The sequence below is a fragment of the Hypanus sabinus genome, unplaced genomic scaffold, assembly GCF_030144855.1.
Source record: "Hypanus sabinus isolate sHypSab1 unplaced genomic scaffold, sHypSab1.hap1 scaffold_2376, whole genome shotgun sequence".
Classification (NCBI taxonomy): Eukaryota; Metazoa; Chordata; class Chondrichthyes; order Myliobatiformes; family Dasyatidae; genus Hypanus; species Hypanus sabinus.
Genome location: NW_026780493.1, coordinates 1 through 14484, shown reverse-complemented (window position 1 = coordinate 14484; position 14484 = coordinate 1). Strand labels below are relative to the sequence as shown.

The following is a 14484-nucleotide window of genomic DNA, read 5'->3' as shown; positions in this document are numbered from 1 at the left end:
CAGTCAGTGACACAGGGTGCTGGGGGAGAGGGGTCACTGAGGGAAGGTGTGAGGGAGCTGGGTTATTGTCAGTGGGGATACAGTCAGTTACACGGTGCTGGGGGAGAGGGGTCACTGAGGGAAGGTGTGAGGGAGCTGGGTTATTGTCAGTGGGGATACAGTCAGTGACACAGGGTGCTGGGGGAGAGGGGTCACTGAGGGACGGTGTGAGGGAGCTGGGTTATTGTCAGTGGGGATACAGTCAGTTACACGGTGCTGGGGGAGAGGGGTCACTGAGGGACGGTCAGGGAGCTGGGTTATTGTCAGTGGGGATACAGTCAGTGACACAGGGTGCTGGGGGAGAGGTGTCACTGAGGGATGGTGTGAGGGAGCTGGGCTGTTGTCAGTGGGGATACAGTCAGTGACACAGGGCGCTGGGGGAGAGGGGTCACTGAGGGACGGTGAGAGGGAGATGGGTTATCGACAGTGGGGATACAGTCAGTGACAGCGGGCGCTGGGGGAGGGTGTCACTGAGGGAACGTGTGAGGGAGCTGGGTTATTGTCAGTCGGGATACAGTCAGTTACACGGTGCTGGGGGAGAGGGGTCACTGAGGGACGGTGTGAGGGAGCTGGGTTATTGTCAGTGGGGATACAGTCAGTGACACAGGGTGCTGGGGGAGAGGGGTCACTGAGGGAAGGTGTGAGGGAGCTGGGTTATTGTCAGTGGGGATACAGTCAGTTACACGGTGCTGGGGGAGAGGGGTCACTGAGGGAAGGTGTGAGGGAGCTGGGTTATTGTCAGTGGGGATACAGTCAGTGACACAGGGTGCTGGGGGAGAGGGGTCACTGAGGGACGGTGTGAGGGAGCTGGGTTATTGTCAGTGGGGATACAGTCAATGACACAGGGTGCTGGGGGAGAGGGGTCACTGAGGGATGGTGAGAGGGAGCTGGGTTATTGTCAGTGGGGATACAGTCAGTGACATAGGGTGCTGGGGGAGAGGGGTCACTGAGGGACGGTGTGAGGGACCTGGGTTATCGTCAGGGGGATTCAGGCAGTAACACAGGGTGCTGGGGGAGAGGGGTCACTGAGGGACGGTGCGAGGGACCTGGGTTATCGTCAGGGGGGATTCAGGCAGTGACACAGGGTGCCGGGGGAGAGGGGTCACTGAGGGACGGTGAGGGAGCTGGTTATTGTCAGTGGGGTTACAGTCAGTGACACAGGGTGCTGGGGGAGAGGGGTCACTGAGGGACCGTGTGAGGGAGCAGGGTTATTGTCAGTGAGGATACAGTCAGTGACACAGGACACTGGGGGAGAGGGGTCTCTGAGGGACGGTGTGAGGGAGCTGGGTTATTGTCAGTGGGATACTGTCAGTGACACAGGGTGCTGGGGCAGAGGGGTCACTGAGGGACGATGTGAGGGAGCTGGGTTGTTGTCAGTGGGGATACAGTCAGTGACATAGGGTGCTGTGGGAGAGGGGTCACTGAGGGACGGTGCGAGGGACCTGGGTTATCGTCAGGGGGGATTCAGGCAGTGACACAGGGTGCGGGGGAGAGGGGTCACTGAGGGACGGTGAGGGAGCTGGGTTATTGTCAGTGGGGTTACAGTCAGTGACACAGGGTGCTGGGGGAGAGGGGTCACTGAGGGACGGTGTGAGGGAGCAGGGTTATTGTCAGTGAGGATACAGTCAGTGACACAGGACACTGGGGGAGAGGGGTCTCTGAGGGACGGTGTGAGGGAGCTGGGTTATTGTCAGTGGGGATACAGTCAGTGACACAGGGCGCTGGAGGAGAGGGGTCACTGAGGGACGATGTGAGGGAGCTGGGTTATCATCTGTGGGGATACAGTCAGTGACACAGCGCGCTGGGTGAGAGGGGTCAGTGAGGGACGGTGTGAGGGAACGGGGTTATTGTCAGAGGGGATACAGTCAGTGACACAATGCTGGGGGAGAGGGGTCACTGAGGGACGGTGTGAGGGAGCTGGGTTATTGTCAGTGGGGATACAGTCAGTGACACAGGGCGCTGGGGCAGAGGGGTCACTGAGGGACTGTGTGAGAGAGTGGGGTTATTGTCAGTGGGGATACAGTCAGTGAAACAGGGTGCTGGGGGAGAGGGGACACTGAGGGACTGTGTGAGAGAGCGGGGTTATTGTCAGTGGGGATACAGTCAGTGACACAGGGCGCTGAGGGAGAGGGGTCACTGAGGGACGGTGTGAGGGAGCTGGGTTATCGTCAGTGGGGATACAGACAGTGAAACAGGGTGCTGGGGGAAAGGGGTCACTGAGGGACGGTGTGAGGGAGCTGGATTATCGTCAGTGGGGATACAGTCAGTGACACAGGGTGCTGGTGGAGAGGGGTCACTGAGGGACGGTGTGAGGGAGCTGGATTATCGTCAGTGGGGATACAGTCAGTGACACAGGGTGCTGGGGGAGAGGGTCACTGAGGGACAGTGAGTGGGCTGGGTTGTTGTCAGTGGGGATACAGTCAGTGACACAGGGTGCTGGGGGAGAGGGGTCACTGAGGGACGGTGTGAGGGAGCTGGGTTATTGTCAGTGGGGATACAGTCAGTTACACGGTGCTGGGGAGAGGGGACACTGAGGGACGGTGTGAGGGAGCTGGGTTATTGTCAGTGGGGATACAGTCAGTGACACGGTGCTGGGGGAGAGGGGTCACTGAGGGACGGTCAGGGAGCTGGGTTATTGTCAGTGGGGATACAGTCAGTGACACAGGGTGCTGGGGGAGAGGTGTCACTGAGGGATGGTGTGAGGGAGCTGGGCTGTTGTCAGTGGGGATACAGTCAGTGACACAGGGCGCTGGGGGAGAGGGGTCACTGAGGGACGGTGAGAGGGAGATGGGTTATCGACAGTGGGGATACAGTCAGTGACAGCGGGCGCTGGGGGAGGGTGTCACTGAGGGAACGTGTGAGGGAGCTGGGTTATTGTCAGTCGGGATACAGTCAGTTACACGGTGCTGGGGGAGAGGGGTCACTGAGGGACGGTGTGAGGGAGCTGGGTTATTGTCAGTGGGGATACAGTCAGTGACACAGGGTGCTGGGGGAGAGGGGTCACTGAGGGAAGGTGTGAGGGAGCTGGGTTATTGTCAGTGGGGATACAGTCAGTTACACGGTGCTGGGGGAGAGGGGTCACTGAGGGAAGGTGTGAGGGAGCTGGGTTATTGTCAGTGGGGATACAGTCAGTGACACAGGGTGCTGGGGGAGAGGGGTCACTGAGGGACGGTGTGAGGGAGCTGGGTTATTGTCAGTGGGGATACAGTCAGTTACACGGTGCTGGGGGAGAGGGGTCACTGAGGGATGGTGTGAGGGAGCTGGGTTATTGTCAGTGGGGATACAGTCAGTTACACGGTGCTGGGGGAGATGGGTCACTGAGGGACGGTGTGAGGGAGCTGGGTTATTGTCAGTGGGGATACAGACAGTGACACAGTGCTGGGGGAGAGGGGTCACTGAGGGACGGTGTGAGGGAGCTGGGTTATTGTCAGTGGGGATACAGTCAGTTACACGGTGCTGGGGGAGAGGGGTCACTGAGGGACGGTGTGAGGGAGCTGGGTTATTGTCAGTGGGGATACAGTCAGTTACACGGTGCTGGGGGAGAGGGGTCACTGAGGGAAGGTGTGAGGGAGCTGGGTTATTGTCAGTGGGGATACAGTCAGTGACACAGGGTGCTGGGGGAGAGGGGTCACTGAGGGAAGGTGTGAGGGAGCTGGGTTATTGTCAGTGGGGATACAGTCAGTTACACGGTGCTGGGGGAGAGGGGTCACTGAGGGACGGTGTGAGGGAGCTGGGTTATTGTCAGTGGGGATACAGTCAGTTACACGGTGCTGGGGAGAGGGGACACTGAGGGACGGTGTGAGGGAGCTGGGTTATTGTCAGTGGGGATACAGTCAGTGACACGGTGCTGGGGGAGAGGGGTCACTGAGGGACGGTCAGGGAGCTGGGTTATTGTCAGTGGGGATACAGTCAGTGACATGGTGCTGGGGGAGAGGTGTCACTGAGGGTTGGTGTGAGGGAGCTGGGCTGTTGTCAGTGGGGATACAGTCAGTGACACAGGGCGCTGGGGGAGAGGGGTCACTGAGGGACGGTGAGAGGGAGATGGGTTATCGACAGTGGGGATACAGTCAGTGACACCGGGCGCTGGGGGAGGGTGTCACTGAGGGAACGTGTGAGGGAGCTGGGTTATTGTCAGTCGGGATACAGTCAGTTACACGGTGCTGGGGGAGAGGGGTCACTGAGGGACGGTGTGAGGGAGCTGGGTTATTGTCAGTGGGGATACAGTCAGTGACACAGGGTGCTGGGGGAGAGGGGTCACTGAGGGAAGGTGTGAGGGAGCTGGGTTATTGTCAGTGGGGATACAGTCAGTTACACGGTGCTGGGGGAGAGGGGTCACTGAGGGAAGGTGTGAGGGAGCTGGGTTATTGTCAGTGGGGATACAGTCAGTGACACAGGGTGCTGGGGGAGAGGGGTCACTGAGGGACGGTGTGAGGGAGCTGGGTTATTGTCAGTGGGGATACAGTCAGTTACACGGTGCTGGGGGAGAGGGGTCACTGAGGGACGGTGTGAGGGAGCTGGGTTATTGTCAGTGGGGATACAGTCAGTTACACGGTGCTGGGGGAGATGGGTCACTGAGGGACGGTGTGAGGGACCTGGGTTATTGTCCGTGGGGATACAGTCAGTGACACAGTGCTGGGGGAGAGGGGTCACTGAGGGACGGTGTGTGGGAGCTGGGTTATTGTCAGTGGGGATACAGTCAGTTACACGGTGCTGGGGGAGAGGGGTCACTGAGGGAAGGTGTGAGGGAGCTGGGTTATTGTCAGTGGGGATACAGTCAGTGACACAGGTTGCTGGGGGAGAGGGGTCACTGAGGGACGGTGTGAGGGAGCTGGGTTATTGTCAGTGGGGATACAGTCAGTTACACGGTGCTGGGGGAGAGGGGTCACTGAGGGACGGTGTGAGGGTGCTGGGTTATTGTCAGTGGGGATACAGTCAGTTACACGGTGCTGGGGGAGATGGGTCACTGAGGGACGGTGTGAGGGAGCTGGGTTATTGTCAGTGGGGATACAGTCAGTTACACGGTGCTGGGGGAGAGGGGTCACTGAGGGACGGTGTGAGGGAGCTGGGTTATTGTCAGTGGGGATACAGTCAGTGACACGGCGCTGGGGGAGAGGGGTCACTGAGGGACAGTGTGAGGGAGCTGGGTTATTGTCAGTGGGGATACAGTCAGTGACACAGGGTGCTGGGGGAGAGGGGTCACTGAGGGATGGTGTGAGGGAGCTGGGTTATTGTCAGTGGGGATACAGTCAGTGACATGGCGCTGGGGGAGAGGGGTCACTGAGGGACAGTGTGAGGGAGCTGGGTTATTGTCAGCGGGGATACAGTCAGTGACACAGGGTGCTGGGGGAAAGGGGTCACTGAGGGACGGTGTGAGGGAGCTGGGTTAATGTCAGCGGGGATACAGTCAGTGACACAGGGCGCTGGGGGAAAGGGGTCACTGAGGGACGGTGTGAGGGAGCTGGGTTATTGTCAGTGGGGATACAGTCAGTGACACAGGGTGCTGGGGGAGAGGGGTCACTGAGGGACAGTGTGAGGGAGCTGGGTTATTGTCAGTGGAGATACAGTCAGTTACACGGCCCTGGGGGAGAGGGGTCACTGAGGGACGGTGTGAGGGAGCTGGGTTATTGTCAGTGGGGATACAGTCAGTGACACAGGGTGCTGGGGGAGAGGGGTCACTGAGGGACGGTGTGAGGGAGCTGGGTTATTGTCAGTGGGGATACAGTCAGTGACACAGGGCGCTGGGGGAGAGGGGTCACTGAGGGACCGTGTGAGGGAGCTGGGTTATTGTCAGTGGGGATACAGTCAGTGACACAGGGTGCTGGGGGAGAGGGGTCACTGAGGGACCGTGTGAGGATGCTGGGTTACCGTTGGTACCGTGGCACGAGAGGCTGTGAGCAATGTGAGATACTGACCTTTTTGCTGAGGAAGGCGTTGTAACAGCCGCTGCAGAACTCGTACTGACACTGAGAGCAGGTGAAGTGCATGCAGCCGCCTCGAGCCAGTGCGTAGCGGAACTTACATTTGGGGCAGTCTGTCAGAGGGGGAGGGGGAGTGAGGCAGGGAGAGAAAGTGTGGGGTAGGGTGAGAGAGGGGCGGGTTAGGGAGAGAGAGGGGGCGGGGTAGGGAGAGCGTGGGTGGGTGTAGGGGTGAGAGAGGACAGGGTATGGAGCGAGGAGGCGTGGTGGGAGGGCGGGGTAGGGAGAGAGAGGGCGGGGTAGTGAGAGAGAGGGTGTGGTAGGGAGAGGGGTGACAGGTGTGGGAATAGGTTAGGGAGGGGATGACAAACAACGTGGGAGCAGAAGGAGGGAGTGTGGGGGCAGAGTGAGGGATGAGTGCGGGCGTGTAGGGGCAGAGAGAGTTGGAAGGTGAGGTGGGTTTTGGTGAGAGGGAGGGAGGGTGAGGATTTGAGTAAAGGAGGGGTGGGTGAGGGTGCAGGAGTGTGGGAGGGGAGGGAGAGAGGGGTGGGAAGGAAATGAGTTAATTGATCATCCAGCTGACAGAGGGTCGCCCCCCCCCACCCCCCAGGACAATACGGACCCTCCCCTCACTCACCAATGCCATTCTCCTTGAGGTAGGCGGCCAGCCCCTGGGCCTGGTACTCCGGGTCGTTCTCCCGTTTCCATGTCTGGAACTCATCGCAGCTGATACCCTGGTGCTGTGGCTCCCACTGGCAATGGGACAGGACAGGGGTGTCACACGGAGGGGAGGTGATAGGGGGGAGAGGGGATGGGGAGAAGGGGTAGAGGTAGGGGGTGTAGATGGGGGAAGCAGAAAGGGGGGATTGAGATGGGGAGGGGTGAGAGAACAGAGCGATAGGGGGACGAGTGGGGTGTACTGAGGGGAGAGGTAGCAAGGGGGGTGGCGAGGGAGTGTTTGCGGGTGTGAGAGAGGGGAGTGAGGTGAGGCGAGTGAAGGAGAGCAAATGTGGGAGTTAGCGAGAGGGGCAGTGAGGGGGTAGCAGGGATTTTAGCAAGGGGGAGATTAGTGAGGGGGGTCGGTGAGTAAGGGGGAGTGACGGTTGAGCGAGGGGGCAGTGACGGTTGAGCGAGAGTGGGGAGTGACGGTTGAGCGAGAGGGGGAGTGACGGTTGAGCGAGAGGGGGGAGTGACGGTTGAGCGAGAGGGGGGAGTGACGGTTGAGCGAGAGGGGGGAGTGACGGTTGAGCGAGGGGTGAGTGACGGTTGAGCGAGGGGGGAGTGACGGTTGAGTGAGAGGGGGGAGTGACGGTTGAGCGAGAGGGGGAGTGACGGTTGATCGAGTGGGAAGTGACGGTTGAGCGAGTGGGGAGTGACAGTTGAGCGAGGGGGGAGTGACAGTTGAGCGAGGGGGGAGTGACGGTTGAGCGAGGGGGGAGTGACGGTTGAGCGAGAGGGGGAGTGACGGTTGAGCGAGAGTGGGGAGTGACGGTTCAGCGAGAGGGGGAGTGACGGTTCAGCGAGAGGGGGAGTGACGGTTCAGCGAGAGGGGGAGTGACGCTTGAGCGAGAGGGGGAGTGACGCTTGAGCGAGGGGGAGTGACGGTTGAGCAAGAGGGGGAGTGACGGTTGAGCGAGAGGGGGGAGTGACGGTTGAGCGAGAGGGGGGAGTGACGGTTGAGCGAGAGGGGGGAGTGACGGTTGAGCGTGGGGGGAGTGACGGTTGAGCGAGAGTGGAGAGTGACGGTTGAGCGAGAGGGGGAGTGACGGTTGAGCGAGAGGGGGAGTGACGGTTGAGCGAGAGGGGGGAGTGACGGTTGAGCGAGTGGGGCGTGACGGTTGAGCGAGAGTGGGGAGTGACGGTTGAGCGAGAGGGGGAGTGACGGTTGAGCGAGTGGGGAGTGACGGTTGAGCGAGGGGGGAGTGACGGTTGTGCGAGGGGGGAGTGACGGTTGTGCGAAGGGGGAGTGACGGTTGTGCGAAGGGGGAGTGACGGTTGAGCGAGAGGGGGAGTGACGGTTGAGCGAGGGGGGAGTGACGGTTGAGCGAGAGGGGAAGTGACGGTTGAGCGAGAGGGGGAGTGACGGTTGAGCGAGAGGGGGAGTGACGGTTGAGCGAGAGGGGGAGTGACGGTTGAGCGAGAGGGGGAGTGACGGTTGAGCGAGAGGGGGAGTGACGGTTGAGCGAGAGGGGGGAGTGACGGTTGAGCGAGAGGGGGAGTGACGGTTGAGCAAGAGGGGGAGTGACGGTTGAGCGAGAGGGGGAGTGACGGTTGAGCGAGAGGGGGAGTGACGGTTGAGCGAGAGGGGGAGTGACGGTTGAGCGAGAGGGGGGAGTGACGGTTGAGCGAGAGGGGGAGTGACGGTTGAGCGAGAGGGGGAGTGACGGTTGAGCGAGAGCGGGGAGTGACGGTTGAGCGAGAACGGGGAGTGACGGTTGAGCGAGAGGCGGAGTGACGGTTGAGCTAGAGGGGGAGTGACGGTTGAGCGAGGGGGGAGTGACGGTTGAGCGAGAGGGGGAGTGACGGTTGAGCGAGAGTGGGGAGTGACAGTTGAGCGAGGGGGGGAGTGACGGTTGAGCGAAAGGGGGAGTGACGGTTGAGCGAAAGGGGGAGTGACGGTTGAGCGAGGGGGGGAGTGACAGTTGAGCGAGAGGGGGAGTGACAGTTGAGCGAGAGTGGGGAGTGACGGTTGAGCGAGGGGGGAGTGACGGTTGAGCGAGAGGGGAGTGGTGGTTGAGAGAGGGGAGTGACGGTTGAGCGAGAGGGGAGTGGTGGTTGAGAGAGGGGGAGTGACGGTTGAGCGAGTGGGGAGTGGTGGTTGAGAGGGGGGAGTGACGGTTGAGCGAGTGGGGAGTGGTGGTTGAGTGAGGGGAGTGACGGTTGAGCGAGTGGGGAGTGGTGTTTGAGAGAGGGGAGTGACGGTTGAGCGAGTGGGGAGTGGTGGTTGAGAGAGGGGGAGTGACGGTTGAGCGAGTGGGGAGTGGTGGTTGAGAGAGGGGGAGTGACGGTTGAGCGAGTGGGGAGTGGTGGTTGAGAGAGGGGGGAGTGACGGTTGAGCGAGGGGGGAGTGGTGGTTGAGAGAGGGGGAGTGACGGTTGAGCGAGTGGGGAGTGGTGGTTGAGAGAGGGGGAGTGACGGTTGAGCGAGTGGGGAGTGGTGGTTGAGAGAGGGGGAGTGACGGTTGAGCGAGTGGGGAGTGGTGGTTGAGAGAGGGGGAGTGACGGTTGAGCGAGAGGGGGAGTGACGGGTTGAGCGAGAGGGGGAGTGACGGTTGAGCGAGAGGGGGAGTGACGGTTGAGCGAGTGGGGAGTGGTGGTTGAGAGAGGGGGAGTGACGGTTGAGAGAGGGGGAGTGACGGTTGAGCGAGTGGGGAGTGGTGGTTGAGAGAGGGGGAGTGACGGTTGAGCGAGTGGGGAGTGGTGGTTGAGAGAGGGGGAGTGAGACGGTTGAGCGAGTGGGGAGTGGTGGTTGAGAGAGGGGGAGTGACGGTTGAGCGAGAGGGGAGTGGTGGTTGAGAGAGGGGGAGTGACGGTTGAGCGAGTGGGGAGTGGTGGTTGAGAGAGGGGTGTGACAGTTGAGCGAGAGGGGAGTGGTGGTTGAGAGAGGGGGAGTGACAGTTGAGCGAGTGGGGAGTGGTGGTTGAGAGAGGGGGAGTGACGGTTGAGCGAGTGGGGAGTGGTGGTTGAGAGAGGGGAGTGACGGTTGAGCGAGAGGGGAGTGGTGGTTGAGAGAGGGGGAGTGACGGTTGAGCGAGAGGGGAGTGGTGGTTGAGAGAGGGGGAGTGACGGTTGAGCGAGTGGGGAGTGGTGGTTGAGAGAGGGGAGTGACGGTTGAGCGAGAGGAGAGTGGTGGTTGAGAGAGGGGGGAGTGACGGTTGAGCGAGTGGGGAGTGGTGGTTGAGAGAGGGGGAGTGACGGTTGAGCGAGAGGGGAGTGGTGGTTGAGAGAGGGGGAGTGACAGTTGAGCGAGTGGGGAGTGGTGGTTGAGAGAGGGGAGTGACGGTTGAGCGAGAGGGGAGTGGTGGTTGAGAGAGGGGGGGAGTGGTGGTTGAGCGAGGGGGGAGTGACGGTTGAGCGAGAGGGGAGTGACGGTTGAGCGAGAGGTGAGTGGTGGTTGAGAGGGGGAGTGACGGTTGAGCGAGGGGGGAGTGGTGGTTGAGAGAGGGGGAGTGACGGTTGAGCGAGTGGGGAGTGGTGGTTGAGAGAGGGGAGTGACGGTTGAGCGAGAGGGGAGTGGTGGTTGAGAGAGGGGGAGTGACGGTTGAGCGAGTGGGGAGTGGTGGTTGAGAGAGGGGAGTGACGGTTGAGCGAGAGGGGAGTGGTGGTTGAGAGAGGGGGGAGTGACGGTTGAGCGAGGGGGGAGTGGTGGTTGAGAGAGGGGGAGTGACGGTTGAGCGAGAGGGGGGAGTGACGGTTGAGCGAGAGGGGGAGCGACGGTTGAGCGAGAGGGGGAGCGACGGTTGAGCGAGAGGGGGAGCGACGGTTGAGCGAGAGGGGGGAGTGACGGTTGAGCGAGAGGGGGAGCGACGGTTGAGCGAGAGGGGGAGCGACGGTTGAGCGAGAGGGGGAGCGACGGTTGAGCGAGAGGGGGCGTAATGGTTGAGCGAGTGGGGAGTGACGGTTGAGCGAGGGGGGAGTGACGGTTGAGCGAGAGGGGGAGTGACGGTTGAGCGAGTGGGGAGTGACGGTTGAGCGAGGGGCGAGTGACGGTTGAGCGAGGGGCGAGTGACGGTTGAGTGAGGGGCGAGTGACGGTTGAGCGAGAGGGGAGTGACGGTTGAAGTTACGGTTGAGCGAGGGGGGAGTGACGGTTGAGCGAGAGGGGCGAGTGACGGTTGAGCGAGAGGGGGCGTAATGGTTGAGCGAGTGGGGAGTGACGGTTGAGCGAGGGGGGAGTGACGGTTGAGCGAGAGGGGGAGTGACGGTTGAGCGAGTGGGGAGTGACGGTTGAGCGAGGGGCGAGTGACGGTTGAGCGAGGGGCGAGTGACGGTTGAGTGAGGGGCGAGTGACGGTTGAGCGAGAGGGGAGTGACGGTTGAAGTGACGGTTGAGCGAGGGGGGAGTGACGGTTGAGCGAGAGGGGCGAGTGACGGTTGAGCGAGAGGGGGAGTGACGGTTGAGCGAGGGGGGCGAGTGACGGTTGAGTGAGGGGAGAGTGACGGTTGAGCGAGTGGGGAGTGACGGTTGAAGTTACGGTTGAGCGAGGGGCGAGTGACGGTTGAGCGAGAGGGGCGAGTGACGGTTGAGCGAGAGGGGGAGTGACGGTTGAGCGAGGGGGGTGTGACGGTTTGAACGAGGGGGGCGAGTGACGGTTGAGCGAGGAGGGGGTTCAGGTCGGCCCCACTCACCGGTCTCTTGCACTCCACACAGAAGCTGCCCTGGCACTGAGGACAGGTCACTTGCATCTGGTTCCCGTCATAGATGAAGCCATTGGAGCACTGGGAGAGGGGAGAGAGGTGTGTCGGGGGTGGTGACCAACCATTCAACACCCTTCACCCTTTCCCCTAATCCACTCCCCAACTCTCACCAGTTTCCCTGTATCCTTGACATCCACCCTCCCTCTCCCAGCTCCTTCAAAGATCAAAGAGCAGCTGCAGATCATTCTTGGAAAGAAACAGCCAGAGGTCATTGCTTGCATTGGTGAAGGTAAGCAACACACAAAACCATGGAGGAACTCAGCATCGATGAATGGAAATAAACAGTCTTTGTTTCAGCTTCAATCTCTTCTGATTTCTGCCTCCCTTCCTTTATGATGAAATGTCTCCCTGTCCTGATGAAGGGACTTCCTGTCCTGATGAAGGGACTTCCTGTCCTGATGAAGAGTCTCAGCCCAAAATGTTGACTGTTCATTTCCATTCATATATACTGCTTGACCCAGCAAAATTCCTCCAGCATTTTTCATCCATTGCTCCATATTTCCAGCGCCCACAGGATAACTTGTGACTTGGTCAAAAAAAACCTGACTGAGCCAGAACAAGGGACGTGGCCCTTCAGGGAGCAGCATCAGACATTCAGAAGCAGCTTCTCTGGGGTTTACAGAGCTCCAGATCCTTCCCCATGCCACCCGCTGTTGAGGTCAGATATGGAAGGAGAGACTTGGGTGGCACAGTAACGTAGCGGTCAGCACAACGCTTTACAGTACCACCGACCTGGGTTAATTCCCGCCACTGCCTGAAAGCGTTTGTATATTCTCCCTCTGACTGTGTGGGTTTCCTCCCACAGTTCAAAGACGTCCGGGTTAGGGTCAGTGAGTTGTGGGCATGCTGTGTTGGCGCACAATCCTCTCTGGTTCAATTTGACGCCAACAAAATGTTTCTTTGTACGTTTGAAAGGACGTGTGTCAAATAAAACAAAACTTCAATCTTTAATCTCAGGGTGGACTGGCTGCGAGGACGCGGACGTTGCAGCCGTAACAAAATCGTGGACGAGAGGAGGGCAGGACTGGCAGCTCAATACCCCGGGCACAGAGGTTACAGGCACGACAGAGGTACAGGTGAGAGAGGCCGGTGCCACGTTTGGGATAAGGAAAGGCGTAACAGTGCCGAGAGGTGACATTCTGAAGGGAATCACCCAGTGAGGACAAATCGGCTGAACTTGGAACCAAGAAGTGGGGCTCTTCTGATGGGGCTATATTATAAACAGTACAGCACAGGAACAGGCCATTCAGCCCACTATAACCATTTAACAATCACAGCACGGAAACAGGCCATCTTGGCCCTCCTAGTCCGTGCCGAACTCTTAATCTCACCTAGTCCCACCTACCCGCACTCAGCCCATAACCCTCCACTCCTTTCCTGTCCATATACCTATCCAATTTTACCTTAAATGACACAACTGAACTGGCCTCTACTATCTACAGGAAGCTCATTCCACACAGCTATCACTCTCGGAGTAAAGAAATACCCCCTCGTGTTTCCCTTGAACTTCTGCCCCCTAACACTCAAATCATGTCCTCTCATTTGAATCTCCCCTACTCTCAATGGAACAGCCTATTCACATCAACTCTATCTATCCCTCTCAAAATTTTAAATACCTCGATCAAATCCCCCCTCAACCTTCTACGCTCTAATGAATAGAAACCTAACTTGTTCAACCTTTCTCTGTAACTTAATTGCTGAAACCCAGGTAACATCCTAGTAAATCGTCTCTGCACTCTCTCTAATTTATTGATATCTTTCCTATAATTCGGTGACCAGAACTGCACACCAAATTCCAAATTTGGACCTTACCAATGCCTTGTACAACTTTAGCATTACATCCCAACTTCTGTACTCAATGCTTTGATTTATAAAGGCCAGCATTCCAAAGCCTTCTTCACCACCCTATCTACATGAGACTCCACTTTCAGGGAACTATGCACTGTTATTCCTAGATCTCTCTGTTCCACTGCATTCCTCAATGCCCTACCATTTACCCTGTCTGTTCTATTTGGATTATTCCTGCCAAAATGTAGAACCTCACACTTCTCAGCATTAAACTCCGTCTGCCCACTATGTTGTGTTGTACCGGCTAAAAAGCAAATCAAAAACACCAAAACACAAGTCCCTCCCACGTACACAACGTCCAGTTCCCTTTATCTCCCACACATTCACGTGCCTATCCAAAAGCCCCCTTAAAAGCCCTCAAATGGATTTGCCTCGACCACATACCAGGCACCCACCACTCTCTGAGTAAAAAAAAAACTTACCCCTCATACCCCCTTTGAACCTAACCCCTCTCACCTTCAATGCATGCCCTCTGGGAAACAGATACCCCCTGTCCACTCTACCTACGCCTCTCATAATCCCGTAAGCCTAGACCAGATCAGACCTGAGAATCTGCAGCAGTCAACGGGAACTCGAGGGGCAGGGCATTCAGAATTCAGAGTCAGGTTTAATACCACCAGCATACGCAGTGCAACTTGCTGCTGCTCCACGGGGTATATTGCAATACACAATAAAAACTGTAAGTCTGTCTATATTAAAACAAAGTTATATTAAATAAATAGCGCAAAAAGAGAAAAAGAAAGTAGTGAGGTGGTGTTCAAGGGTTCAATGTCCATTGATGAATTGGATGGCAGAGGGGAAGAAGCTGTTCCTGAATCGCTGAGTGTGTGCCTTCAGGCTCCTGTACCTCCTCCCTGATGGCGGAGGGAAGAAGCTGTTCCTGAATCACTGAGTGTGTGTCTTCAGGCTCCTGTACCTCCTCCCTGATGGCGGAGGGGAAGAAGCTGTTCCTGAATCGCTGAGTGTGTGTCTTCAGGCTCCTGTACCTCCTCCATGATGGCGGAGGGGAAGAAGCTGTTCCTGAATCGCTGAGTGTGTGTCTTCAGGCTCCTGTACCTCCTCCTTGATGGCGGAGGGGAAGAAGCTGTTCCTGAATCGCTGAGAGTGTGTCTTCAGGCTCCTGTACCCCCTCCCCGATGGTGGAGGGGAAGAAGCTGTTCCTGAACCGCTGTGTGTGTGTCTTCAGGCTCCTGTATCCCCTCCCTGATGGCGGAGGGGAAGAAGCTGTTCCTGAATCGCTGGGTGTATGTCTTCAGGCTCCTGAACC

At 58.5% G+C, this 14484-nt stretch overlaps 2 protein-coding genes across 2 annotated transcripts; both read right to left on the bottom strand.

Annotated features, from left to right (window-relative positions):
- Nucleotides 1–5885: 5885 nt before the first annotated feature.
- On the bottom strand, nt 5886–11464 carry LOC132387935 (E3 ubiquitin-protein ligase RNF31-like). The gene is made up of 3 exons (XM_059960255.1): nt 11301–11464; nt 6592–6706; nt 5886–6070 (listed from the first exon to the last, which is right to left on the bottom strand). Exons 1-3 carry the CDS (start codon nt 11355–11357, stop codon nt 5901–5903), a joined length of 342 nt encoding a protein of 113 aa, XP_059816238.1. The 5' UTR covers nt 11358–11464; the 3' UTR covers nt 5886–5900.
- LOC132387936 (uncharacterized) lies at nt 6779–7663 on the bottom strand (the record flags this gene model as incomplete). Its single annotated transcript, XM_059960256.1, has 2 exons — nt 6779–6932; nt 7581–7663. Coding segments are annotated over 2 exons (237 nt in total), but the record flags the coding sequence as incomplete, so codon positions are not given.
- Nucleotides 11465–14484: the final 3020 nt, after the last annotated feature.